This window comes from Hemicordylus capensis, chromosome 3 (genome assembly GCF_027244095.1).
Source record: "Hemicordylus capensis ecotype Gifberg chromosome 3, rHemCap1.1.pri, whole genome shotgun sequence".
NCBI lineage: Eukaryota > Metazoa > Chordata > Lepidosauria > Squamata > Cordylidae > Hemicordylus > Hemicordylus capensis.
Window position 1 is genome coordinate 100,093,888 of NC_069659.1, and position 27,902 is coordinate 100,121,789.

The window sequence follows — 27,902 nt, forward strand, 5'->3', positions numbered from 1 at the left end:
TGGATTTGATTTGTTTTTCCTATAAAATGATAATTTATTAAAATGCGCAAGTTGTTAATACTTATAAGTTAGCTTTTTACTGTAATATAACACATTTTATGATCTGCTTTTAAAGTAAAATGAAAATTTCTTTTCCTGGGTTGGCTTTATTCTGCAGGACTTGCCATCGACAACACAACCAAAAGGACGGCAGGTGAATAGCTATTCTCCATGGATGCTTTCCTAACTTAGCTTCTTAGTAGCAAACCTTCTTTACCATTTAAAGTTGACATTCCATTATCTGTTCACCTTACTTCTAAAACATTTTTCCATTTTTGTTTTACTCATATAGATGATTCACAGTAGTACCATTATCCTGTGCTATGAATTCTATTTGTAACTTGTTTTTGTAACTAATAACAGCTATATCCTAAGTTGTATGTCAGCACCAGCATTCTTATCATGTTTCATTTCATTTCATGGTTGGGCCTCTTCATGCATTTCCCATACATAAAAGTTTCTAACCTAAAAGTCTTGCACTCTAGGGTTTGCTTTTGTTTTAATCTTAATGAATTCACATATCGTGGAACACACTCTTCCCCACTCCACAAAAATTGTTCTGTTATGCCAAAGAGGTGGACTATTCTGTTCAATGCAGTCATTGAAACAGGATCAGAAAGCAAGCTGAATCTTTATGTGACACATAGTTGTATCTATTCTACTCACTAGGGGTGTGCACAAATCGATTTGGCGCATCCAGTAGGGACGTGCCAAATCAATTTGGTGTGGGCCACCAAATTGTGTTGGTGGGGCAGGGAGCGGTACCTTTAAGCATGAGAAAAGCAGGTCCTTACCTGCTCATCTGCCAGCCCACTGCTTTTCTGGGTGCAGCACTGTGCCACTCAGCAGTCCATACGCGGCCGCAAGACTTCATCCATCAGCCTGCATGTGGACTTCTGAGCGGCACAGTGTCATGCCTGGAAAAGCGGTGGAGTGGTGGAGAAGCAAATAAAGACCTGCTTTATTCGCATTTAAAGGTAGTGCTCCCTGTGTTACCTAAACTTTCATACACATCCCTACTCCCCACCACTACCACCAGCTTTTTTAATTCCAAAAGAAATCTTGGAGGCTGTAGTCTTCAGTGTAGGATGGATAATGGGGGGAAAGGATGGCTGAACCCTTTTCAGTAGGCCTTTTAAAATCACTCCCTTCCAAGCAGTTTCCCCCACAAGTGAGAAAGATAACAACCTCATCTTTGTCTGCAGAAGTAAAAGCTGCTTTGGAGAAAGAGCATTTTGCATGGGAAGAATGAAGAAAGGGTCCAGTCTAACATTTCAACTTCAAAGGCTAATCTTGTTTGTTTGTTTGTTTGTTTTTTAAAAAATGGAAAGAAACAAACATGTAATTTCAGATCATGTATGGTTTTAAGTGGTATACACTTTAAAAAGATGCAGTGGTGTAAATGAAATAAAAGGACTAGGATCCAAAGCTCATATGTAGTGTTCTATATGAACATAGGTCTCACAGATCACCTGCAACACCACCAAAGGCTAGGAATCCTTCAGAATAGTTCCTCCAAAGACATGAAGGGCTGCCACCGGGGGGGGGGGGTTTCCAGCTACAACCGTGTGTGTGTGTGTGTGTACCTCAGCACTTTGTGTGCATGCATGTGTGCACACACACAAACAGGCCTCTAGATTCTAGCTATGTGTATAAATGTGATATTCTTATTATCATTAGCTTTTACAAAAGAAATGGGGCAGTGGCCAGAAGAGGGACTATGGGAGACTTCTCCAGGTCAGTCACAGGCAGATTTATACCTCTTTAATGAAGCGAAAGCTTTTGCACAACAGAATCAAGTAGTAGTTTTCTACAATATGCAACAAATAACAAAATGGCGCTGCAGCTTTTATTATTTTTATGTATGTATGTATGTATGTATGTATGTATGTATGTATGTATGTATCACCTTTCATACAAAATCTCAGTCTGTATAACACCAATTAACAATTAAAATAATAGAACCAGTCAGTAAAAAAAATAAAATCAAGCATCTATAAACAATCAAGCAGCAACCAAAGCATAAAACATCTATCACATGACCCATGAAGGGTCAAAGGCTTGGGTGAACAGAATAGTCTTCAGTTACCTACAAAAGGTAACTGCGTGAGTGAATTGCCCCAGGAACAGCATTCCAGAATCTGGTGGCAACAACCAAGAACACCCTGTCCTGCATGCACAACAGTTGAGCGTCTCTCAGCATCATTACATGGAGGAGCACACACACACATGCAACAGTTTCATCGGACAAGCAAAAATGTGGAAGTGGATAGTTGTTTAGGGCTGTTTAGGGCCCAGACTGACAAGTGTTTAAAGGTGATAATCAGCACCTTCAATTGGAACCAGAAACAAATTTATCTGGATCATGATCCGTTGCATTCATAAGGAATGGGGTTCTGCGCCTGCCTTGCAAGTAGACTGACTAGCTCCTTGTGACGCCCACTCTGCCCTGCACACACACTGTGCTTCGATAGGTGGAACTAGGGGGGGCAGCCAGGGCACGTGCCCTAGGTGCCACTGGGGGGGGTGCCAGTGCCATGCTACCCCCCACCCCCTCCCCAATTCACGGATTTAAAAAAAAAATTAAAAAATTAACCTGTAACCCCTTCAGGGGGCTTCCTAAAGGTCGTGGGGGGGTGTCTGCAAATGTTCCCCCCACCAGCCTCCTAGATCACTGCCGCAACCTGTCTCAGGCTAATTTTCAGGCCTGTTTGGGCCTATAAAGATCAGTGTGGTGGCCATTTTGGAGGTGGCCATTTAAAAAAAAAATTAAAAGGCTGCTAAAAACAAAAATGGCTACCGCACATGCTGAAATGGCCTCTGCAAGACCCAAGTCTAGATTTTTCCCTGATCTAGGGAGTCAAAAGAATGCAAAGTTGTTGGCAAGGATCCGAGCATTTAAAAAACAGATATAAATGGCACAAAAGTAAGTGGACAAAACATCCCTTAAAAAGACAATGTTGGTTTAATACCTTGTAAGCTGGCAAAACTGAAGGGTCAGGGGGAGAGGCAAGGAATAAAATAGAAATATTCACTTGCATGCTGTTTAATTCTCTATACAGAGCTCTATCTTTATCTGAATATTTGTCAAGCAATCTGATTATAAGGTTTGTGGGATTTCAAACTTTGAAAGTGCCGGTCTGAAACGGGTCTAGATAATCAATTTCATCCAAGACTGCCTGGAGTTAGGAGACCACCACCCTCTCAATTACCTTGCCCAGCCACAGAAGGTAGGAGATAGACCTATAGTTGCTCAACTCTGAGGAATCCAGGGCAGGCTTCTTCAGAAGTGGTCTAATAATTGCCTCCTTAAAACAAGGAGACATCCTGCCCTCCCTCAGAGAAGCATTTATAATCTCTACCAGGCCTTCTGCAACAACCTCCCTGCCAGATAGTATTAGCCACGAAGGTAGGAAGATGGTTGTGCTAGGAAGGAAAATATACACCACTTCAAACTTGGCAATACAAATTGCTAACTATGCAGCCTGTATGGCTCGGTACAACCACTTTTAATAGCACACTTTGTTTCAGGACTCCACTTCGCTATCACCTGAAGAATTCCAGGACAGATTTGCAGAACTTTATGAAAGAACTACTGCAGTCACTAGACAGCACTTAGTTCTTTCAAGCATTTGGCAGAAACCGAGTTGTGAGCCATAGTTACAGCAGTGACTTTGCAGTGTCACACACGGCTAAAATCCATGGCTTTACAACACGACATGTGTGAACGTGTAGAGAATTTGGCATTTGATGGGAAAAGCCTTTTTAGCAAGAATACGGATTCCACTATGGAATCATTTAAAAAATCAAAGTTCATGGCAAAGACATTCATGGCCTCTACGATGACATCAGCTTCGACCTCCTGATACTGTGTGCATGGTCGACAGGGGACCAACATTTAGACAGCAGGACAAAAGGGATTATAGGCAACAATACAGGCCTTTTCAGAAGAATAAGGGATATGGACAAAGGAACAAAGGCAGAACATCAGGGGCCCCCAAGGACAATAATAAGAACAGCTGTCCACCACACATACAACATCAGATGATTGCCAAAGCACACAACACCTGCTTTGTTATTACCAACAATTCCATCAAGTTGGCAAGCCATGCCCAAGCATGCCACCACATAACATGGGATCAGTGGGTACTCCGAATAATTGAGACTAGTTATGCAATAGAATTCAAGACTTTGACACCATTCTCAGGACTGAAGTATACCAAAGCAACTCTGACGTTGCTGGAAGAGCTGCAGGTGCTGCTGGAGGATCATCCCTGTGTGGTGGACGGAGAGACTGTCCGGGTTTTACTCCCATTATTTTCAGATCCCCAAAAGAGATGGAGGAATTCTGGCAATTATGGACCCCTACGGGGACTAAATTGGTTTGTGTGGGCACACAAATTCAGGATGACAACGTTGCAGGGGATACTACCCTTCCTGTGCAGAGAAGAGTGGGCAAGAAACATTGGATTTGAAGGATGCGTATTTCAATGTTGGAATTCAAAAGAACCACCACAAATACCTAAGATTTACAGTGGGAGATGCACTGTACCAATATACTGTCCTACTTTTCGGATTGCCAACAGCCCCATGTGTATTCACAAAGGTCATGGCCATGGTAGTGGCATACTTAAGGACCGAAGGGGTCAAAGTTTTTCCATATTTAGACAACTGGCTTCTGGTGAGCGAACATGCAGAAAAGTTACGTTCGCAGATCCACTATGAGCTTCAGTTGCTACAGAATCTCAGAATCAATGTCAACTGCCAGAAATCTAAGCTGGAATCACAAAGACGCCTAAGTTAAATTGGAAGAATTCTAGATGTACAGGCAAAAAGAGCATACTTACCAGAAGAGCGCTATCTACAGATCAGGGTCCTAGTACAGCATTTCACCCTGAGCCCAATACAGCCCGCAGAAACATACAGTGGTTAATGGGATTAATAGCGTCTTGCAATGCCACAGTGCTTTACTCACGTCTACGGATGAGACCACTGCAAAGGCAGTATCTAAGGAACTTCCGACCCAATGTTGACAGCCAAAGGAAGCTGTTGACACTTCCACAAATGGTGCTGAATTCTCTACACTGGTGGACAGTGAAGACCGACCTATTGGAAGGGGTTCCTTTTGAGACATTAACCCCTACTCAATGGTTGACTACAGATGCATCCCTAATGGAATGGGGAGCCCATTGTGCAGAGCACCAAATGCAAGGGAAATGGGTGAAACAACATGCCCAATAACGCATAAACTACTTGGAACTGCTGGCAGTATTTATGGCACTAAATAAAAACCTTTGAACCAATGCTCAGAAACAGAGTTGTGCAAGTTCAGATAGACAACACAACGGTGATTGCATATCTCAACCAGCAAGGGGGAACAGTGTCCCGTTCACTGTGTGCCTTGATCATACAGGTCTGGGAATGGTTCATTGCTCCCAGAGTGTATCCTTTAGCCATACACATAAGAGGCATGGACAGTGTTTTGGCGGACGACCTCAGTTGGTCAAAACAGTATGATCAATGCCATGAGTGGAAGATCAACAACATCTATCTCCAAGAAGTCTTCAACTTGTGAGGAAATCCAGCTGTGGACTTGTTTGCAACTGCTGCCAACAAAAAGTGTCAAAGATACTGCTCGCATGCAGGAGTAGGCGGGAGATCACTGGGATATGTGTTCTGAACATTAGTGGGCCTCCTATATCTATTTCCAGTTCAATTCAATTCAGTTTATTACAATCAAAGATCAGCACACAGATCAAATCCAAATACAAGAGTCTCCAAAAGTGAACATCAATACCAGTGCATGCATGTGTGTATGTGTGTATACACATATATAAAATATACAATTAAGAACTATTACATAAAATATAAAATGGAATAAGATAACAAAATAAAAACAAAATGAGTTAAGAGCTTGTGTTAACCATCTCCGACACACTATATGAGGGTCTTAATCGCAGTTGTACGGAATTTGGCCACCAGATGTGAAACATTGGTATAAGCATCAGAAAGAAATAAGTTTATATAAAACTCATCAGAATTATTTGGATATCTAAAAACAAGAGGAGCAATAAATCTAAGACAATAAAATGAGCAATACAAAGCACATGCCCTACTGTTTCAACATCGCCATTCCCACAAGGACACAATCTCTCAAAAAAAGGAACCCTCCTAAATCTATCCTCTAATACCACAGATCGCAACACATCTATCTGGGCTAGCGTCAGGGCTCTTCTGTAGGTTGGATATGTCAGATTATACAGATAGTTGGCTGGTTTTTGCAAGGGCTTAACTGCTCCAAACCACCTGTAGCTTAATGCCCGACCTAAATCTCTCTGGTGTCCCATATCGATAATACGCTGCTTAAGGATCACTCTGGCATTATCATAGCCCAGGGGAAGTAGAAATTCTATTTGACAGTCCATATACTCTAATTTTTCAGTGTTTAAGAGGGTCCAGTCAGAGGGGTGTTCATCCTTAAAGATTAAGGGAGCTAAGCCAGAAGGGAAATAAATCAATTTCAGCCAGAAATTGAAAATATAAATCCAGGCAGAGGACTCCCAAGTTTAACAAACCAGCTTCCAGTTGCAGCTTGACATTTGACACACAACAGGGGGTTCAAAAAATAGCCTTGAGAAATTTGGACTGGATACTTTCAAGGGGACAAAAGTCACAATATATGCAAATCTGTGAGCCATAAAGAAGCTGTGTGAGATTACCTTGGTTTGAAAGACCTTAATGGCAGCTGGAACATATCTGCCCCCTGCCGAAAAGAAGAATCTCAAAATCGCAGTAGTAGACCTCAGAGCATTTGTTACGATGTCCTTAGTTTGCTCTTTCCAGCTACCTGTCGCCTGGAAGATGACCCCCAAATATTTATATTGCAATGTCTGTGCTGCGTCAACCTTATTAATTTGCCATTTATGCGTAATAGGTTTCTTGGCAAACATTACGACCTTAGTCTTCTGGTAACTGATGGGAGAGCAAGTGTTCATGACAATAGTCAGCCAAAACTCTCAGCATTTTTCTCATCCCCACTAGAGATTGTGATGGAAGCACAGCATCATCTGCATAGAGAAGGATAGCTAGATGTCTACTGCTCAGTTTCGGTGGATGAAATTCCAAATTAGAAAGTCTGTTAAACAGAAGTTAAACAGTAGTGGGGCTAATATACATATATCTGTTTCCACCTCAGCCGTCAGTCAATCGTGTGCTTGCGCAGATCATGAGGGACAACTCAACCTGCATTCTGATAATGCTATGGTGTCCAAAGCAGCCATGGTTTTCTCAGATACTCAGACTTTCAAAAAAACTATTACAGGTTCACTCTAAGGCCAGACCTTCTAATGCAAGATAACAGAAAGGTTCAACATCCAGATGTGAAGACTCTATGCATGACAGCGTGGAGAATCAGGTTGCACGGTGGGGGGCGGAAATTACTCAATTGAAGACTGTCAGCAAGAAAGAACTATAGGATTAAATGGAGAAGGTTCACAATACATGCACAGAGGCATGATTACCTCCCCAAGCAGGCCACCTTAAAACAGGTTCTCCTGTACATGACTTCATTGAAGCTTAGTGGCTTGGCAAATGTGTCCATAAAAGTCCATCTAGCAGCCATATCATCAAGGCACACAAGGTTGGATGGATCAACTGTATCCTTCCATCCTGACGGCAAGAGATTTTAAAAAGGAATTAACAATTTATATCCACCAATAAGGAAACCAGTGGAACAATATAGTTTGTCCTTGGTATTGTCGTCCTTAACTGAAGGCCCTTTTGAACCAATGAAGGAGGCTACTCTCAAGTTGGTCATGCTAAGCTGCATTCCTAATTGCAATCACTACTGCCAGACATGTGAGCGAGTTAACAGCTTTGCGTACAGACATCCCGTATACTCAGTTTTATCCACATAAGGTGGTCATGCGGTTGAACCCCAGGTACTGACCAAAGGTGGTGCTGGAGTTTCATCGGAATCAGGAAATAACTTTACCAACCTTTTTTCAGAGTCCAGAAACAGCATTAGAGAAAGTGTTACATTCTTTAGATGTCCACTGGGCACTGCTATATTATCTGGAAAGAACCAAAATAGTAAGGAAAACAAAAAAGCTTTTTGTAACTTACAAAGGGAAGGTAAAGGGCCAACCAATCTCAAGGCAGAGGCTAGCACATTGATTGGCTGAGTTGATTGTGAAGACTTACAAACAAGATAGATTCCTACGCACAATATGAGCACCTTCAACAAGAGCATATGCAGCTTCAGCAGGACATTTCTCGGGGATTAAAATGGCAGATGTGCGGCTGCAAAATGGTCTTCACAGCAGCCGTTTATAAAGCATTATGCCTTGGACCTGCTATTATCAGTGCAGGCTGGATCTGGGAGGAGCCTTTTGAAAAGAGTGTTGCCATAGGCTTCTGAGTTTGCTGTGCCCCCCACTTTAATAGAAGCTGGCTAATCACCCATTCGTTATTAATGCAATGGATCACGATCCAGATAAACAGGTTGCTTACCTGTAACTCTTGATCTGGTAGTGAACCATTGTGTTCAGAAGACCCTCTTGAACCTCCCCGTGACAGTAGTAAAAAAACAAACAAACAAAAAACAGCCTTGAATGGTTACAAGAATATCATCAGATTATGATGGTCTGCAAGAAACTGAGAAAATGGTGCCCCCAACTGCTGATTTCAACAGAAGCACAGAGTGTGTGCAGGGCAGAACAGGCATCACAAGGAGCTAGTCAATCTACCCACAAGGTCCCTGCGTAGGCACAGAACCCCATTCCTTATTGAAATAATGGATCGCTACCAGATCAAGAGTTACAGGTGAGCAACCTGTTTGTAGCCTGTGCAGTTCCTTCAAAATGGAAGCGATATGACCTCATTGGGCAGTTCCAGATATAACCCAGGCCACCACATTTTAAACTGGGTGAAGTTTCTGGATTCACTGGCAGCCCCATGTAGAATTTGTTAAAGTAACCCAAGTGACATAACCAAGGCATGAGTAATTGAGCCTGGAACCCCCTGTTCTGTTATTTTTCTCTGTGATGCCCTGTGAAAAGCTGTTGGTTGAGATGCATCTGAAGGCTGTAAAAGCCACAAATTCCTCCTTTTTAGAATACTTTCATTCAGCACTAGAAATTTAGACCAAAATGAAGCAAGGGACATAGGACTATCTCTAGACTAGTGTTGTGCTAGCATAATGCCATTGCACCAGTGCAAAGACATAGTAATATGTTATTGTGCAAAGAAAGAAACATCTGTTCCAGACTCATTCTTGTGAAGACATTGCAGGTTGTACAACCTCGTAGTGCAACTTGTATATGTACCAAAGAAGGTCTTCCACTAGCGGTTGCACATTATCATAGAGTACCATTTTGTGCACTTCTTCAAACTTCTTAAGTCTATGCAACTTCTCTCATTGTGCTAGTGCAACACTAATCTAAATGTCAACCAGAAAGAACGTTATAATCTGACTATGGCTAGCAATATTAACAAAGCAAATTGAAGATGGTGATGATAAATAAACTAACTTTGTTAACCACCCCATAACAAATTGTTCTCGCATTAAAACAGCAAGTAAAAACACATCTCACACATACACTCATACACATACACATATAAATACAAAATACAATACAAAACAGTTTTAAAAAATCAGTTCTAAAAATCAAATTTAAAAATCAAAATTTAAAAGACCTAAGTGAACAAAATGAAAAAATGAAAAGTTTAGGAAGTTTCAGCTTTTCATGGATTTACAATTTCATTATGAACTCTTTTAGTTCCATGCTAAGAAGTTAACTACATACATTGTATCAAAATCTGTACTTTTCTTGGAATACAAATGGCACAGCTCTCAGAAGGCGGAAATACACTTTTATTTATGATTGTACTTCAAGCATCCTAATATCACTTGAGCAACAATATATTTCAAATTAAATTGCATTTTAATTTAATATTCCTCTTGTTAATGGAACCATTAACACTCTGTGGAAGCAATAATATAAATATTAAAGACTTGCTATATGAATTCTGAGCAAGGCAAATGTGCTTTCAAAAGTATACAAATTCTATCCACAGAGTTCATACATATTCATTCACGTGAATGTTGCAAATGGTACACAGCTCCAATAACCTTTCTTAACTGGTGGTATATTTTCTCTTTTGTTCGTTAGATTTTATTCATGGGAAACACATCCTGGCATTTTATAAAAGCATCAAATAATTGAACTAGTAGTGTAATATATCAACTCACTATGATTTTCTCATTGTGACTGTACAAGAAGTAGTATAAACATTTCTGGAATTGATTCAGTCTAGTGGTATATGGATCATCTTATTTTGCTGATAGAATTGAAGATGGGTGGGGACTTCACCCATGAATAGAGTCCCTTTTTGAGGTTCCTCTGGAATCAGAAGAAAGCTTTCTCTGATCTACAGAGCTTTCTGCAGATCATAAAGGAACTTGAAGTATTTTAAACTGTTGTACCCCATAGTCTGATCAGAACTTAATTAATCAGGTCTCCCTTTATTCCCTTCTCAGACAAATTTCTTATGAGTTTTGAGTGTGGCTGCTTCTTGATGATCATCTTCTTACAGTTGATTGAACTTGCCCCCTTTTTAGGCCAATGATAAAGTATTTTGATATTTCATATTTAACAGAGAGGCCTTGGAAAGTCATTCTGTTTTAAATTGATATGCTTCTGAGTCCAGCACTTCTCTTCCCCCAAAATGTTAAGCCTGGACATGTCTTTCAAATAAGGATTTTGAGTTCTAACTGAACAAAAACTTAACTCTCCCCAGTAAATGATGAATTATTAGTATTCCGTGATTTGAAAAATAAACAATATAGATTATTTTTGTTTCTTTATATCTCTATATTACCATATTTGGATAACCTGTTAGGTGACATATATACTGAAGTAATAACTGTTCACTTCTCCTAAGCTGAAGATTTTTACATCTTACCATTAATCTATCCAGAAAACAGGATTCTTGTACTACTGCTTTTTGTATTGCCATTCTGAGGTTACTACAGGAAATAAATTATAAATTATTTCTAGATACCATTCTATTCTTGTGTGCTCCTGTGCATGAACAGTGTAAAATGAAGCAAATGTAAATCTTCAGCCTTGGGAATCTGATCATCTCGTTCATGCTCTCTGTGAATTCCCACATGTGAGTATCGATCCTGTGCAGACAGAGACAATATTTGGAAACATCTAGAACTTAACTTCAAATCTTTTAATGCAAACTGATAAGTAGTTTCCCAAAATATGAAATAGGATTTCAAGTTACTGTGGTACATAAAAGGCATTAAAATAATCACCAACAGCACTATTATTTCCATTTTTTCTTCTATTTTGCTTTCAGCCCTCATTTTTGCTTCTAATATCTGGTATCATATCTTCCTATACTTGGATGCAAACAATATGTGATAGCTAGATTACAATTCAACTTTGCATTTACTAATTCTAACTATATTAATGTTGCAGTGCCTGTCACAAACTTTTATCTCTTACAGATATATGTAAGAGCACAATTTGAATATGACCCAGCAAAGGATGACCTCATTCCCTGCAAGGAAGCTGGCATCAGATTTAGAGTTGGTGATATTATCCAGATTATTAGTAAAGATGATCACAATTGGTGGCAAGGTAAACTGGAGAATTCAAAAAATGGAACAGCAGGCCTCATTCCTTCTCCTGAGCTTCAGGAATGGTATGTTGTTTGGTGTTTTATAAAAATTAATATACCCTTATTTATTTATTTTTTAATGTTCAAGATACATCTGGTATTTTAAATGTTTCCTTTCCTCTTTGACCAAAGAAATGTTAAATTAACACTTTAGTTAGAATGGGGATAGGACCATGCAAGAGCACCTACTTTGCATGCAGAAGGTCTCAGGTTCAGTACCTGACATCTCCAGGTAGGGCTGGAAAATACGCATCTGAAACCCCAAGGAACAGCTGCTAGTCAGTATAGACAATAGTGAGCTAGATGGCCCAATGGGTCTGACTCAGTATAAGACTGCTTCTTTTTCATGATCTCTGTGTATCACATTTGAGTTATGAGCCTATGCAGAGCCACGAACTCGGAACGTTTCAGAGCTTGTCATTCAGAGGAAAAAATGGGGAAACTACCCCGCATTGGCTAACTACCCTGTCTTTCATCAACCGCCACCACTTGAGCAGGTCCTCGGAATTTTTCCTTGTCTTGTTCTGTATTGAACAATAGGTTTTGATCCAAAAATTACGCTCTATACTTCTGTTTTCGTCTTTCTCTCTCATATTTATTTACTTATAGTCTCTATCTCTTAGTTTGTCTGTTAATTTTTATTTGGAACCCTGCCCCCACCTTCCCACCCTGGCAGGTCGCAGGTGCCTTACGGCCACAGCAAAAAGCACACACTGCAAGAACCTGTCGGCATGGAAATGGTCTTGTGCAGAACAATGTAGCCACATAAACAACCTGGAGTTGTTGGCCATTTTTCAGGCATTAAGATCCTTCCATCACTGGATCCAGGTATCCCCTGTACTGATCTTAATGGACAACATGACTGCACATTCCAACATCAACAGACAGGGAGGCACAGGCTCTTACCATCTGTTGTGCCTAGCTCTCCAAATGTGGAATTGGTGCATTCAGAAGAACATTTGGCCAGTTGCAGTACACATAGAAGGTAAAATGAACACCCTAGCATATGCCCTGAGCAGACAGGATTGTCTTGAGTCCCGAATGTTCATTAGACTCAAGGCTGCCGCAGAAAGCACTGAAATGTGACTCCCTACCTGATTTTTCATAGGGATAGGGTGGTACTGTGCCCATACATCAGTTTTCTGCCTAAGGTTGTCTCCAACTTCTATCTCTTGCAGGACATATGCTTGCCAGTGTTTTACCCAGATCCTGCAACAGACAAAGACAGGGCATATCACTCTCTCGATATAAAGAGAGCTGTGGCTTTTTATATGGAAAGCACAAAACAGTTTTGACAATCTCATTCATTATTCATTAGTTACCCTGGCCCCTCAAAATGTCTTTCAGTCTCAACTCAAAGAATTTCAGCCTGGTTAAAGGAAGCCATCTCTCTTACCAGCTGGCAAAGCCCCTACCTTGCCCCTTATAGGCCCATTCAACCAGGGCAGTAGCAGCTTCTACAGCATTTTGCAGTTCCTCTGGAGGACATCTGTAGGGCAGCAACTTGGTCGCAAGTTTCCATGTTTGTTAGACACTACACCCTTGATGTCAAGTCTCAGGCACAGGCTGCATTTTGGCTCTGAGGTTCTTCATACAGTCTACAATTAGGGCTGCTCACTCCAATCAGGTAAGCCTAGCTTGCCACTATCCCAAGTGTAATGCACAGAGACCACAAAGAAGAACAGATTGCTTACCTGTAACCATAGTTCTTTGAGTGGTCTTCTGTATATTCACACTTCCCTCCCTGCCTCTCCTCAGCAGCCTATTTTAAAAAAGAAAATTCCATGGTTGGCTGTGGCGGTCTCCTAGACTAAGATAAGGAGTGTAGTTAGCCAATATGGGGGTTGTTTTCCCACTTTTTTGCCTTTGAATGACAAGCTCTGGAACATTCCAAGTCCGTGGCTCTGTGGAGACACATAACCAAAGTGTGAATGCACAAAAGACCGCTCAAAGAATTATGGATACAGGTAACAACCTGTTCTTCCTATGTACCTAGAAACTAGATTGATAAACAACCTGTTCTTCCTATGTACCTAGAAACTAGATTATGGTTACAGGTAAACAACCTGTTCTTCCTATGTACCTAGAAACTAGATTGGCCATTTTGGCCAATACAGCATTGAACCCTGTGGTGGATGTCCCACACATAAGCACTGTTGCTCACCCCTATGCTAAAAAGTGCATACATGCATAAATTGCTTCTACATATAAGAGACATAATTGATGGTCAAGGTGCAGCGATAAGACCAGCCCTTTTGAAATTTTATCAGGCAGCTCCCACATGGCTATGTAATATTCCCTTAGGAACGTAGAAAGCTGTGTTATACCAGATCATATCATGAGTCCATGTAGCTAAGTGTTGTCTACACGGACTGGCAGTGGCTTCTCCAAGGTTGCAGGTAGAAGTCTCTCACAGCCCTGTCTTGGGGGGTGTCAGGAAGGGAACTTGGAACTTTTTGCATGCAAGCATGCAGGTGCCGTTCCTAGAGATGTGCACGAATTATTCGGCATGGCCTGCTGAATTGTTTTGGCAAAGCAGGAAGCAGTACCTTTTAAGCATGAGTAAAGCAGGGCCTTGCCTGCTCCTCCACTACCCTGCCGCTTTTCCTCTCGCTCAGTAATTCACTCTAGCAGCCCACCTAAGCTCTCAGTGCAACTCTTAACTAACCTTGGAGAGGCAGGGGTTCAACAAGGAGTAGCTAGATTTCCTCCAAGCACCTTGCTGATATCAGAACATGATACAAGCTGAAAGTGATCCAGCTAAATGTAACAGGATATTTCTGATATATCTGCTTGGATACTATCAATATATCCAAAACAGATTAGATACAAAAGACTTTATTCAAAATACCTTGCAAAGGTAGTTCATAACACATTACAGATGTGTGTAATACAAAAAATTGGGGGGAGTTCACTGAGGTGGAGAACTGAGGGAGACAATAACCCCTTAACCACGCAGAAGAGCTTACTCAGATGGTAGTGCATAAACACAAGGCCTTTTTCCCCACTGATATTGCTGGCATGGCATGATCTTAAGATGGGTTTTGTGTCATTTATGATTTTATTTGGTCCATATCTTATGCTGCTTCCATTCCAATTGTCTTCCTTGCCATTTCAAGGCTCCCAGCTCCTCAGTATACCAGGAATAGGTCCTTGCATATGTGGGGAAGAGGGTGCCTAAGTTTCACATATTAATAGCCACAGTTAAGCCTTGATTTCATATATCAACCATTCTATCCACTGAATGACTCGCAGAGTCAAGGAGTATTTTATGCAAATCATTATATAAAGCAATAGAATCCATCAGCCATTGTGAGAGGACCAGCTTAAACAGTCTTCCACCCCTGTAGAGGCCCTTAGCTGTGATTACTCAGGCCTTTATAAAGGTTAGGGTCTGTTCAAAACAAAATTGAGTAAAATTATGCCCTTTATATCCAAACCACCTGAAATTAAGTCAGTACAGAATATTTACTCTAAAATATGTCCTGCCTCATCTGTATATTTTTCTTTATTACACTTGCACCCTCTTCTTCCTCTGAAGAACTTAGAGTAGCTTATGTAAGACTCTCAGATTGTCTCCCACCTAGTCAGTTTCCAAAGTCACACCTAATAAACTTTAGCATTAGAAAGCCAGCATTAGTACGTGGATAGAACAGTGATTCCCAACCAAGGTTCCTCCAGATGTTGCTGAACTAAAACTCCCAGCACCCCCAGTCACAATAAATTGTGGCTGGGGATGCTGGGAGATGTACTTCAGCAACATCTGGAGGAACTGTGGTTGGGAACCACTAGGTTAGATTATTCAGAGGATAAAATTGGGCCCGGGGCGGGGGAGGATGTCCACCTTCCTAAATTCCTTGGAAGAAAATCAGGATAAGATGTAAAAAATAAATTTGATTTCAGACCATTCTCCAGAACCATATTACATTTGGGCAGCCCAGTGTTGGTTATACTGGCCATGAAATCCTAAGTTTCTCTACATAATGGCAGGCCTCAACACCAAGTCTGAGATTAAGGGATGATCAGCACATCAACAAGATCCTAGCCTATCCCCAATCTGAGGTGCACACAATCAAAATTTTGAATGTGGTCTGCACTGAATAACTACAAAAAGAAATTTCACCTCCATGCATCACAGACCCATCCCAAATTGTGGCTGATGGTCCATTGAATGTCTAACTGGAACAAACTAGACCACTACCAGTTGACCCTGAGCATCTGGCCAGCTTTTGATTATACAGACAAAGACAAGGCCTTCCTCCATGATTAAATTATGAACACTATATAATTTTGGAGTGGATCACACTTTTTCTTTCTGCTGATGGAATGCTTAGATTGGAGTTGTCCCCTACGTGTTTGGAATTTTGAGGAAGGGAAGAGCCATCAGCAGTCAGGACAGCCGGTGGCCCTGGCAGCAGAAGATACTTTGAGGACTGGAGTACTTTCTATCTTGCCCTGTGCTCTAGTGGAGAAAGGAGGAGGAGCTGTCACACTGCTGCTGCCCCACTCCATCCTTAATTCTCCTCAACAGTTGCAGCTATCTCTATAAAACAGCAGTTTCTCCTTTGACTTGCAAGCAAGCACCACAATGTATAATACAAAGGGGGGAGGGCTGGTTTATTTTCATAGCAGTAAATATTACTATTGGTTGAAGGGATAATATAATGTCTTCTATAACAAGCTGATCATTGTTTCCTTTTCACTTACAAGGCGAGTAGCTTGTATTGCAATGGAGAAAACTAAACAAGAGCAGCAGGCAAGCTGTACTTGGTTTGGAAAGAAGAAGAAGCAATACAAAGACAAATACTTAGCAAAGCACAATGCAGGTGAGAATAATATGATGCACATAGAACTCTTTAACACTCTTGCATTACTCACCTAGCGAGTAGAACTTTAATTTCACTAGTGACACTCAGTGCAAGCATCTAACTCAGGGCTTAACAACTTTGACTACAACGTATAATCCCTGGTCACAATGGCAACTGTCGGGGATTATGAGCGTTGTAGTCCAACATTTGCAGCAGGACTAAAGTTGTGCAACCCTGACTGAACTAAAAATTCCGCATGTTCAAATGTAATTGCAGCAGTAAAATAACATCTAGAAACAAACAAAATACAGCTTCAGCTGAATATGGAAAGGTGCTGCTGCATCTAGGGCAACATTTGCATCTTTGGGGGGAGTAGCAATATCGGGTAATCAAATACTTTCAACAAGAATATATTTGCATCTGTACAAGTATTTCCATAACTGTTAAATGTGATGCAGCTGATATTTCAATAAATGCTGATTTAGAATAATATAATTTAATCAGTTTAATTTACAGCATATTATTTTTCAATACCGTATTTTATGGACTATAAGACTCGCTTTTTTCCTCGAAAAATATCCACCAAAATTCAGGAGCGTCTTATATGTTTTAACAGTTTAATATGTTAAAACTCTGAAAAACTGGATTAAAATTAAGGTGCGTCTTATAGTCCGTAGCGTCTTATAGTCCGTAAAATACGGTACATGTGAGCATGCCCTGAATTCCATTACAATGCAGCTGAATATATGCATATTTAAATTATTTAATTTTGGTGTTTATCTTGTAAGTTACTGAACTAAAATATTTCAACTACATAAGAGAGCACCCGTCCTATTGAAGTTGTACATCTATTATGAAGATTTATTGTGATGATCTGATACTAGAGCAGAAGTATTACCAGGCATTGTACAGAGCATATTCATCTAGCATTATTTGGCATATATGCAGAGACTACATACTTTTATGTCCGAATTCCAAATTGTGGGATTGGAATAAATTGCATAAATTATGCAATTTGTTAAGTTTTTCATTCCTTATAGAATAGGATTCTTTGCAAAATTTGAAGAGTTTTGTTAAGGAGTTGGGATAAGAACTTTGGAAGGAAGTGTGGACTTGTGGATTATTGTGGGTAGAATTGCTTTTGGAGGGAAAGGAAGGATCTATGAGAAAGGCTAAGGAGTTTTGTTGTGAAAGATGTGGATAGGTTTTCCAAGCTCTCCCAAACCATCTCTATTTTGTAAGTGTTTCACAAACCAACTGTGATAATGGGTTGTATCCAAGCTTACTACACGCAGAATAGTACGTTTAAAAACAGCCCAATATTTTGAGATTTTTCAAAATTATAAGGCCTGCAAAAATAGCATTGCTTGCTTTCATTTTAAGGAAGTTTTAATTATTTCAAGATTCTGCATTAGAGGGTATATTCAACAATTCATTATATGACTGAAGAAGTATAAATCTCCAGACACACACAGCCTGCTTCCACCACCATGGTTATATGCCAACATGAGCAACTTTGCTCATATTTTCTTTTGATGTGTGATACACAAAATAGTTGAAATTACTCAGCTGGAACCAAAGGATCTGGAAGTGATGAGAAATCGTTTACTGCACCTGCGCAGGGAACTTCCGGATGGATTTATTAGCTCCTCTCTAGCACCCCTCCCTGCCGTGCACGTGCTCAATGCCTTCCTTTTTCTGGCAGTTGGGTGCCATTTTGATCCAGTTTCTTTTCGACTGCTGAAGTGTCAAGACCTGTGTGGTTTTTACTCCTCAGTTACTAGAAAAGAGAAAGAGAAAAACAGACTGATATAACATGTATTTGACCAACAGACTGCAAGTTTCTAGATGATGGGCTTTGTTAATTTGGGAATTCTTCAGCTCTCCTGTTAGAATGGAAGTAAAGGATGAGAAGAAAACTACATTTAAGAGGTGCTCTCAGCATAGGGCTAAACTGCCTTCTACTGATGAACACGAGCATTGTTTGCTGTGCCTGGGCAACATGTACCAGCTGAGCAACATGTATCAGCGGCGTATAAGATCTGCAAGTCTTTTTCAAAGTAAACTTTAAATAATCGCTCATTGCACCTTAGGGCGGCATTGTATGGAGACGCACTGCACTCACTGACATTGAGACCAGAATCAATGCTGACATCAGAGTCTGGGATCATCATCAAAGTAGATGTCGACAGTTTTTATGTCAGAATCAGGGTCTGTGCTTGTGCAGTCTAAAACCCTGTCAAGAGCACCAGATGAAATAGTTTTTTTAAAGCCCCAACATACAAACAGCGGCCATAATAAGCATAAGCAACACTGTGTTTCATTGGAGAGTGACTCTCCACCACCAGAGAATTACAAGACGAAGACAGCATGGCCGACAGGATCGAGAACTCCCTCACCTTCTTCAGCCCAATCTCGAGATGCCTCAACATCGATGGGCACCAAGAACTTCGACATCAAAGGATGCAATAGGATCAACCAAGTCTGTGTGTCTGCCATCGGCATTGATGTTCTTGCCAATGTAAGTGGTGTTGATGTTGATGCCGTATATGGTGATGAGTGCTGTGGCATCTACTATCAATATTGACATGTGGATTTTGGGTCGTAGCAACCTGACTTTACTGCTAGCAACTGTGGCACCACATTCATACAAGCCAATGGCACTGTCTGCAGTGCAAACACCAGTCAAGTCTCCCTGACACTGGTTGACACTACAGAGGAGACATATTTGAATCAGGACTACAGATTCCCTGATAAATATGTTAGATTCCTCCACTAGCACTCCTTCTGTTTAACCTTTCAAGGTTTTCTGAGTGGAGGTCTGGACATAGGCACTGATACTGAAGAGGAGACTACTCCTAAGACTTCATCATTGTCGCCTATGGGAGTTTATACAGCAAGACCTACAATGTCGTATTTTCAGCCGGTGCAACCCACGACAACTGTAGTCACACTTTTGACAACTGGCACTACAACTATATGGAATTCAAGCTCAATGTTTGTACCACAGAAGGACTCCCTGCACACCTGTGGCTTCAGACACACTTTGTCTCCAGCAACACCGTTGGATTTCGCAGAAGTCCAGTTGTGGAAAGTGCAGTGATTACTAAGGGTTATGCCATGGTACAACTGTCACACATTATGCAGTGACAAGCAGCCCAACATCTGCCTACAAGATAGGAGTGTGCCCGGACCGGTTCGGAGGCCATGCCGGAGGCCTCCGAACCGGTTTGGTTCCGAGCCGGTCCGGCGGCTCGGCACGGAGGGGGGTTGTAGCTTTAAGGGCGGGTGTAGTACTCCCCCCCCCGCCGCTCTTCCCCCCCCCCCCCCGCCGCTCTTCCCCCTCCGGCGCTGTCGTTTTAGTAAAAGTTTCTGGGGCGGCAGCGTTCCTCCCTTGCCGCCCCTGGCCCCATCGTTAGTCCTCCAGTGCTCCAGTAGGCAATACGCATGTGCCCATTCTGGTGCGCGTGCGCACTCGCCGTGCGCGCGCTCCGTACACGTCACACGTCGACGTGTGACACGTATGGAGCTTGTGCGCGGCGGCAGAAAGTGCGCATGCGCACCAGAACGGGCACATGCGTATTGCCTACTGGAGCACTGTGTGACGCGTACGGAGCGCGCGCGTGGCAGCGGCAAGTGCGCATGCGCACCAGAACAGGCGCATGCGTATTGCCTACTGGAGCACTGGAGGACTAACGACGGGGCCAGGGGCGGCAGGGAGGAACGCTGCCGCCCCAGAAACTTTTACTAAAATGACAGTGCCGGAGGGGGAAGAGTGGCGGTGGGGTGGTAAGTACTACCCCCCTGCCCTTAAAGCTACAAAAAAAAAACCCATGCCCATCCGGACCGGTTCGGAGGGATGCACATCCCTACTACAAGAAAACAGTGACCTAGGGACATGTCTAGTGCCCTGGCAAGAGTTCACCAGATTGTTCATACCATTCCAGATACTCCTGTGGTGCCTGTGGCGCCTGCTGCACCTTTGGATGTGGATCTCCCTCAGCGTCTGTCACTGACCCAACCGCATACACCGGCTACAGAATCTATGCCTGTACTGGAAGAGCCACCTGTGACATCGAATGACTCCTGTGACTCCTCCGAGTCCTTGGACACTGACACAGATTTGGGTTCAGGGGCACCAGGGAATCCATCTGACATGCCACTGAAACCATCCACCTCACCTAACGAGGAGCTGAAGTCATACACAAAGATGATACAGCAAATGGCAGAGGTACTGGGTCTGGAGATAAAATGACCTACGGCTAAACTTGAAGACCTTGTCTATAATTTGTTGATGGCTGTGCAATCCACACAGCCTATAGCACTGCCAATGCTGCCAGTTATCTCAAAGGCAGCATGGGAAATCTTGCAAACATCTACTCCAACATCAAAACGTCTAGAGAGTTTATATAGAATACAGGAAGAGGATATAACTCTTGCCTCTTAAAGCACCCTATTTCATATTCATTGATAGTAGATGGTGTGTCTGCCTCCAAATCAAGTCACCACCACACAATGCCTTCAGATAAAGAAGGTAGAAAGATGGAAGTCCTTGGGCATTGTATTTATTCTACTGCTAGCTTGTCCATTTGCATAGCAAATTATGCAGCCTGCATGGCACATTATAACTACTGCCTATGGGATTCCCTGCAGAAAGAAGCTGTCACTCACAAGCCTGAGGACTTTGTAGAAAATATAATGAAGTGCTCAACAAGTCGGTAGAACTTACCAGGCAGCAACTGAACACGTTGAAACATCTAGCAGAAACCGAGTCCCAGGCAATGACTACGGCAATCCCCCTCAGGCACCATGCATGGTTGTGTTCCTCAACCCTGCAAAATGACATGAGGGACAGGATTGAGAATTTGCTGTTTAACAGTAAGGGTTTCTTTAGTGGAACCACAGATACCACCATAGAAACACTAAAGAAATCAAAATTTACAGCCAAAAGTTTTTCAGCTACTGCAACAACAACTCAGAACATGTCCTGCTACCCTACCTACAACCACTAGTGTACTGGCTTCAGGTACAAGGAGCATAAGGAGTACAAGAGGCAATACAAACCATACCAGAAGAACGACTACCGTATTTTACAGACTATAAGACGCTACGGACTATAAGACGCACCTTAATTTTAATCCAGTTTTTCAGAGTTTTAACATATTAAACTGTTAAAACATATAAGATGCTCCTGAATTTTGGCAGATATTTTTCGAGGAAAAAGGTGAGTCTTATAGTCCATAAAATACGGTATGGGCTGAAGAATAAGAATCAAGGACCCCATAGGAGGGAAATACCCTGCCAAGCAGTCCCTTTGATTTCCAAGATTGTCCACCATAAGTAACATTATTACCCACCGAAACAGAAAACACCAATGAAATGACAGCCGGTGGCATTCAATAACAACAATTTTGCCAACCAGTGTCATCAGGCTGGCTAATCATGCTTCAGCGTGACACTGTATAACAGTGGACCAGTGGATTTTGAGAATTATCAACACTGGTTACGCAATCAAGTTCACAACTTTACCAAGCTTGGAGGGCATGAGGGTAACTCCGCCAACTCCTACATTGTTAGAAGAGATAAGGGCTTTGTTGGAGAAGGGAGCGATAGTGCCAGTGTGGTGGACAGACCAGTTGTGAGAATTCTATTCATGCTATTTCCTAATTCCAAAAAGAGACAGAGGGATCAGGCCAGTTCTGGATCTCCAGAGCCTAAATCAATTCATCACAACATGCAAGTTCAGAATAACAATGCAGCAGGGCATTCTTCTGCTCCTCGCCAAAGAGGAATGGCTTGCAATGGTAGACCTCAAGGACACGTATTTTCATATCGAAATTCAACACAGCCACTTGAAGTACTTGAAGTTCACAGTAGGAGAGTCAGTGTTCCAGTACAGTGTGCTGCCCTTTGGCTTATCCACAGCGCAAAGGGTCTTTACGAAGTGTATGACAGCGATTACTGCCTTCCTGCAAACACAAGGCATCGTAGTGTTCCCCTACTTAGACAACTGATTTCTAGTGCATCAGAACAAAAGAGAGTTACTTTTGCAGATCCAGTTTGTTCTCCAACTGTTGGAGGACTTTGGGGTCCAAGTAAATTGGGCAAAGTCAAACCTACAACCAAGCAAAACAATAAATTATATAGGAGTGATGTTGGATATGCAAACAAAGAGAGCATACTTACCAAAGGACAGGTACCAACAGATATACCTAATGGTGGACCAGTTTGAAGACCAGCCTTGGCAGATCCAGAGATTACTGGGTTAAATGGCCTCATGCAAGGTCAACAGTGCTCTGTGCTCGGCTGTGGATGTGGCAGCTGCAGCTATGGTTTCTGTGGGCCTTTCGCCCAAACATCGACAGACATCAAATGCTACTGGACATTCCCCTGTCTGTTTTAAGATGTTTGAAATGGTGGAAGGTGGAGTGTGATCTTCAGCAGAGAATATGTTTCGAAACTCCAACCCTGAAGGTAACGACAGATGCTTTTCTGTCGGGGTGGGGTGCACATTGCGAAAGACATCGGACTTGGGGATTATGGGCAGAATAACAGCAAAAAATGCACATCAGTTTCCTAGAACTGATAGCGGCTTATCTGGCACTGAAATTCTTTGTGCCATTGGTGCAGGACTTGGTCATACAGCTACAGATGGACAATACCATGGCAATAGCCTATATCAGTCATCAAGGGGGCAGTTTTATGCTCACTTTGTACCCAGCCTTTCGAACACTACATTTGACAGCATGAAGGGTCAGCTACTGAGGAAGATTATGTTAAATAGTTGTAGACCCTCAACTAGAAAGAGTTATGCTAACAAATGGAAGCATTATAGCTTTTATGCATGAGACTGTGCATTTGATCCATACAGGGCTTCTACTGAAGAGGTGCTATTATACCTTACAAGCCTTAAAGGAACGGACCTGGCCAGTGTGTTATTGAAGGTACACCTTGCCACTATTTTGGCAAAACACAAAGGGTGGCAAGGTCAGACTGCCTTCTCACATCCACAATGCAAAAAATATTCTTGCGAGGACTCAGTCTCTATCCTCCAGTAAGACACCCAGTGGAACAATGAAGCCTGTCGCTAGTGCTGGCCACCTTGATGGAGCCACCCTTTGAGATGCTACATGCATTGAGTGAGACATTTAACACTGAAGGCTGTGTTCCTGGTAGCAATTACTACTTCCCATCGGGTGAGTAAACTTGCCACACTACAGTGGGACAAATCATAAACAAATTTCTACCCCAACAAGGTAGTTTTGCACACTGATACAAATTTCTTACCGAAAGTGGTGATGGACTTCCACTTGAATCAAAACAGTGCTACCATCTTTTTCCCCAAGAACCTGCAACACAGCTAGAAAGGGCATTGCACACCTTAGATGTGCGTAGGTATTAGACAAAGACTCTTTTTGTATTGTTTAAAGGCAAAAATAAAGGAAAGCCAGTTTCAAGACAATGAGTGTCTCATTGGCTGGTAGAGTTTATTTTCTTGGCATACAAGCTTCAGAAACAACAGCCTCCAAGGGTGGTGAAGGCATACACTACCTGAGCGTATGTGACTTCCGCAGCGCATTTGTCTGGCATACATTTCAAGGATTTGTGTGTGGTAGCAACTTGGTCTACACATTTACCATTTGTAAAGCACTATGCCATAGATTTGCGTATGGCAACAGAGGCTAAATTTGGAAGAGAGGTACTGAAGAGAGTACTTGAATAGTGGGTGGAAAGGCTGCACCCTCCGCCAATGGGGCGGGAAGCTGGTTAGACATCCATTTCTCATGATGACAATGGATCACTTCCAGGTTGCTTATCTGTAACTTATGATCTGGAGGTGATCCGTTGTCAGTCATGAGACTCGCCTGTACCTCCCTGCGACAGCTATAATTAAAAAAAAGTTTTACCTGATGTAGACAGTTGATTATCGTCTAAGCAACAGGAGGTCTGCAAGAAACTGAATCAAAATGGTGCCTAAATGCCAGAAAAAGGAAGGCACTGAGCACGTGCATGGCAGGGAGGGGTACCAGAGAGGAGCTGATTAATCCATCCAGAAGGTCCCTGTGCAGGTGCAGTAACCCATTTCTCATGACTGACAACGGATCACCTCCAGATCATAAGTTACAGGTAAGCAACCTGTTTTTCACTTTCTCCAGAGGAAGACTCCCCCCTCGGAACGAAGCTTATTTTGGCAGAAGGAGGGAATATTTGGAGCCAACTCACTGTCTTTAAATATTAATTAAATGTCTGTTACCATGTTTAGTATAGCTGACATAATAAAATATTTCTTTCAAAAGAACAAGTTACATATTAGAGTTTTTAAATTGCAATTTGTTTTTAAAATATTTTAGCAAAACTATGCATAATATCTGCCCTTATTTCTAAATGCTTTTAGCTCCTGACTTCCACTTGCATCTAACTACTGTAAAACTTGTGATAACTACTGTAAAACTTTTTGTGAGAATTGCCCATTCCAAGATATTTGATAATCTTTAATTGCTAATTTTAAAATAGATTACAAAATTATTGACTGACCAGTTCAAATTGTATGTGATGTCTCACCTCTGCAGCTCATGTGCATTTCTTCTTCCTTTAGCCTTTTCCTCACCACCCCAGCTTTTGTTGGCCTGCTATCTTCTCAGGCCCTGTCTCCTCTTTTCTTTAGAAGGTTTCTTCCATTCCTCCTTCTCTAGCATTTGTGATCATTATTCTTTCTAGAATCAGAGCAGTTCAGTCAATTGCAGAAAAATCTTTCCGACTGCCTCAACCCCCTTGTAGCATTAGGGCAACTCAGCCAGTCAAATGCCAGAAGCTTCACCACTGACAGCTAAGCCTTTCAGGCAGTGTAGTACAGAAAATATGTGCATTTAGTCCAGCAATCATAACAACCATCATTTGCTTCAGAACTCACTGGCTGACATACTGGAGGAGGTATCCGCAACTCCTCTTGTATGGTTAGGTTGGATTATTTTCAGTCTGTGACTCCCAAGGACGTGGACAAGCTGCTTAGAGAGTTTTGGCTTAGCACCTGTTCTCTTGACCCTTGACCTACATGGCTTATACAATGTAGCAAAGAATTGATTTGAGAGGGTCTTGTTCGTATCATCAATGCCTGAAGGACAGGATGCCAGTGATGAAGGACAGGATGCCTTCTTGTCTCAAGGAGGCAATTAGACCACTTTTGAAGAAACCTGCATTGGATCCCTCAGAGCTAGGCAGTTATAGGCCAATCTTCCATGATTGGGCAAGGTGATTGAGAGGGTAGTAGCCTCCCAATTCTAGACAGTCTTGGTGGAAACTGATTATCTAGACCCATTTCAAACTGGTTTTCGGGCAGGCTATGGAGTGGAGACTGCCTTTTCGACCTGATGGATAATTTCCAACAGGGAATTGGTGGAGGAAGTGTGACTCTCTTGGTCCTTTTGGATATTTCAGCAGTTTTCTATACAATTCACCATAGTATCCTTCTAGTGCGTCTGAGGGGGTTGGGAGTGGGGTGCACTGATCTGCAGTGTTTCCGTTCCTACCTCTCTCAGGCAGATTCCAAATAGTGTCTCATGGAGACTGCTGTCCTTCAAAATCTGAACTTTTGTATGGTGTCCCTCAGGGTTCTGAATTGTTTCCGATGTTGTTTAACATCTACATGAAACTGCTGGGAAAGATCATCAGGAGATTTGGTGCAGGGTGCTATCAGTATGCTGATGACACACAAATCTATTTTCTCCATGTCAGCATCATCTGGAGAGGGCATAATCTCCCTAAATGCCTGTCTGGAAGCAGTGATGGGCTACATGAGAGATAAACTGAGACTGAATCCAAATAAGTAGGACATACTTATTGTGCAGGGACTGAACTCAGGAGACAATTTTGATCTGTCTGTTCTGGATGGGGTCACACTTCCCCAGAAGGAACAAGTATGCAGTCAGGGAGTGCTTTTGGATCCAAACCTCTCCCTGGTGTCTCAGGCTGAGGCGGTGGCCAGAGGTGCTTTCTATCAGCTTCATCTGATATGCCATCTGCGTATGTTTCTTGAGATGAACGACCTCAAAACACTAGGACATATGCTGGTAACCGCCAGACTTGACTCTATGTGCGGGCTTCCTTTTTACATAGTTTGAAACTGCAGTTGCGTACAAAATGTTGCAGCCAGGTTGGTCTCTGGGGCCACCCATAGAGACCACATTACTCTTATTTTAAAAGAACTACACTGGCTGCCAATTGGTTTCTGGGCAAAATACAAAGTGCTGGCCGGGTCCAGAGTATTTAAGAGAGTGCCTTCTTTCTCATTAACACTGCCACGTATTAAGATAATCAGAGGAGGTCCGGTTATAGTTGCCACCTTGGTAGCAACCCCAAACCGGGCCTTCTCAAGGGTTGCCAAAAGCTTTGGAACATACTCCCAAATAAAATCAGAATCTCCCCATCTCTGGTTGTTTTAAACAACTTTTGAAGACATACCTGTGTTTAGTTTATGAAGTTATAATGTTTTAGTTATAGTCATTTTTATGTGTATATATGATTTTGGTGGTTTGGATTGTAAGCCACCCTGATATTTTTATATAGGGTGGCATATAAATGCAACAAATAAATAAATACTGCTCAAGAGTACATCAGCCACATAATGTTGTATGCATGCAAATGACATTACACAAAAGTAAGCCTATTGGAAAGAATGCATTTACTCTTGCATTACATCATTTATGTGCACACAACATTACTGGCGTAATGTATCCTTGTGCAGGATGTCCACCAGTAAAATCAAATAAATGTTATGTCATGGAGCATGTCAAGTATAGATTGTTAGAGTACAGGACAATGCATCACATCAGGGGCATTTGCAAGATTCTTAATTTGAAGAAAGGACCTTCAAATACAAAAAACTGCTATGTTCCAAAATACATGACAATATTAACTAAAATATGGATTTGTCATACTAATTGCAGGCTATTTAGAAAATGCTTCATATTGCTGCGAAAAATGTTGTGTCCTTTTCTTGCAACATTTCAGACATATTTTTAACCTACAAAAGGCCCTTTCTTACGTAGAATATTATGAAAAGTGTATTTAAAATACAAGGAATAAAATGCAAACTGCAAATTATTCAAATGCCAAAGGCATGATTTAGCCCAAGTTATGCACTTTCAAGTTACATTTATTTCAGTAGGAATATTTAAGTAGGAGTGTGCATGGACTGCGGTCCAGGCTGCGGTCTGAATTAGGACCAGTCTAGTGAACCAGTTCAGCCGAACTGTGGTGGTTTGAGTAGATGGCAAGTCTGGTGGTCTGGTGGTTTGAGAGGATAGCAAGCAACACCTTTACAAGTAAAGGTGCATGTCCTTACCAGAGTGACTGCTGCTCCAG

The 27,902-nt window shown here is 41.9% G+C and overlaps 1 protein-coding gene across 27 annotated transcripts in view; it reads left to right on the forward strand.

Moving 5' to 3' along the window:
* CASK (calcium/calmodulin dependent serine protein kinase) overlaps nt 1-27,902 on the forward strand; it is a 402,451-nt gene that overhangs the window by 345,042 nt on the left and 29,507 nt on the right. For 20 of the 27 annotated variants that reach the window (XM_053305461.1, XM_053305452.1, XM_053305453.1 and 17 more), the window contains 3 exons: nt 158-193; nt 11,561-11,757; nt 16,444-16,559. In XM_053305461.1, coding sequence (XP_053161436.1) covers nt 158-193; nt 11,561-11,757; nt 16,444-16,559 — 349 coding nt within the window. The remainder of the gene's footprint in view (nt 1-157; nt 194-11,560; nt 11,758-16,443; nt 16,560-27,902) is intronic. The other 7 variants (XM_053305465.1, XM_053305459.1, XM_053305464.1 and 4 more) reach the window with 1 other exon arrangement.